Genomic DNA, 1,025 nt, shown 5'->3' with positions numbered 1-1,025 from the left:
CAACGCAACATCACACATGATACAGTTATCAATGCTCTAAATGACTTTTCACCTAAACAGGTTCTAAATAGGCCTCCCGTGTTTCGTGAGGTTGTCTTTGCCATTAAGAGTATCAAAAAAGGGAAGAGCTGTGGACCAGATGGCATCTCGGGGGAACTATTGAAACACTGAGGCTATCTGCTGAAGAGACAGTTGCACAAAATTATCTGTGCTCTATGGAATGGCGAACATTTGCCTAAACCATGGATAGACTCCATAATTATTGCAATGTATAAGAATAATGGCGAAAGTAAAAACTGCAATAACAGCCGTGGGATCTTTCTCCTCTCAGCTGCTGACAAAATGCTAGCCAGAATCATGCTGTCACGCTTAATAACACTTATCTTTGAACTTGTACTGACAGAGATACAATGCAGATTTAGGAAGTGGGGAGGGACCAAGGATATGATTTTTACTCTTAGACAGATTCAAAAGAAATGTGCCGAACAAAACTTTGACTTGTTTATTGTGTTTGTTGATTTAACCAAGGCTTTCGACATTGTACCTCGGGAACTCCTGTGGCGGGTCCTCTCAAAATTTAGAGTCCATAACAAGTTTTTTCAGTATAATTAAGACTTTCTACACCAACATGGAAGCAAAGGTGTCCTTGCTTCTGTGTTGTTCAACTTTTTTATCTGAAAAGTAATGAACCTGATGCAAAACACATCGAGAGCCGAGGACAAAATGTAACTGGAGTATCGCCTTGAAGGCAGCCTTTTTAACATCAGGCGGTTACAAGCCCATACATTAAGCCTGCAGTATGCAGATGCTGCTGCTTTGATATAAAATACTCCAGAATCAATGCAACATATACTAAACACCATTTCTTCCTTATATGAATCTGTCGGTCTGAAAACCAACAATAGGAAAACTAAAGTGATAGTGCAACTTACCAATCCCAACCAGGACACTTGCCTACCTTTAAAATAAACAATACGCAACTTCAAAAAAGTTCCAATACTCAGGTATCTGGGTGGAATTGTGAC

The 1,025-nt window shown here is 39.7% G+C and overlaps 1 protein-coding gene across 1 annotated transcript; it reads left to right on the top strand.

Annotated features, from left to right (window-relative positions):
- The first annotated feature begins 267 nt into the window (after nt 1–267).
- LOC143027369 (uncharacterized) lies at nt 268–612 on the top strand. The gene has a single exon (XM_076188651.1). The coding sequence runs from the start codon at nt 268–270 to the stop codon at nt 610–612; it is 345 nt and encodes a 114-aa protein (XP_076044766.1).
- Nucleotides 613–1,025: the final 413 nt, after the last annotated feature.

The sequence above is a fragment of the Oratosquilla oratoria genome, chromosome 8 (genome assembly GCF_046742065.1).
Source record: "Oratosquilla oratoria isolate Oo_2021 chromosome 8, ASM4674206v1, whole genome shotgun sequence".
In the NCBI taxonomy this organism is placed as follows: Eukaryota; Metazoa; Arthropoda; class Malacostraca; order Stomatopoda; family Squillidae; genus Oratosquilla; species Oratosquilla oratoria.
This window is presented reverse-complemented; position numbering and strand designations above follow the sequence as displayed.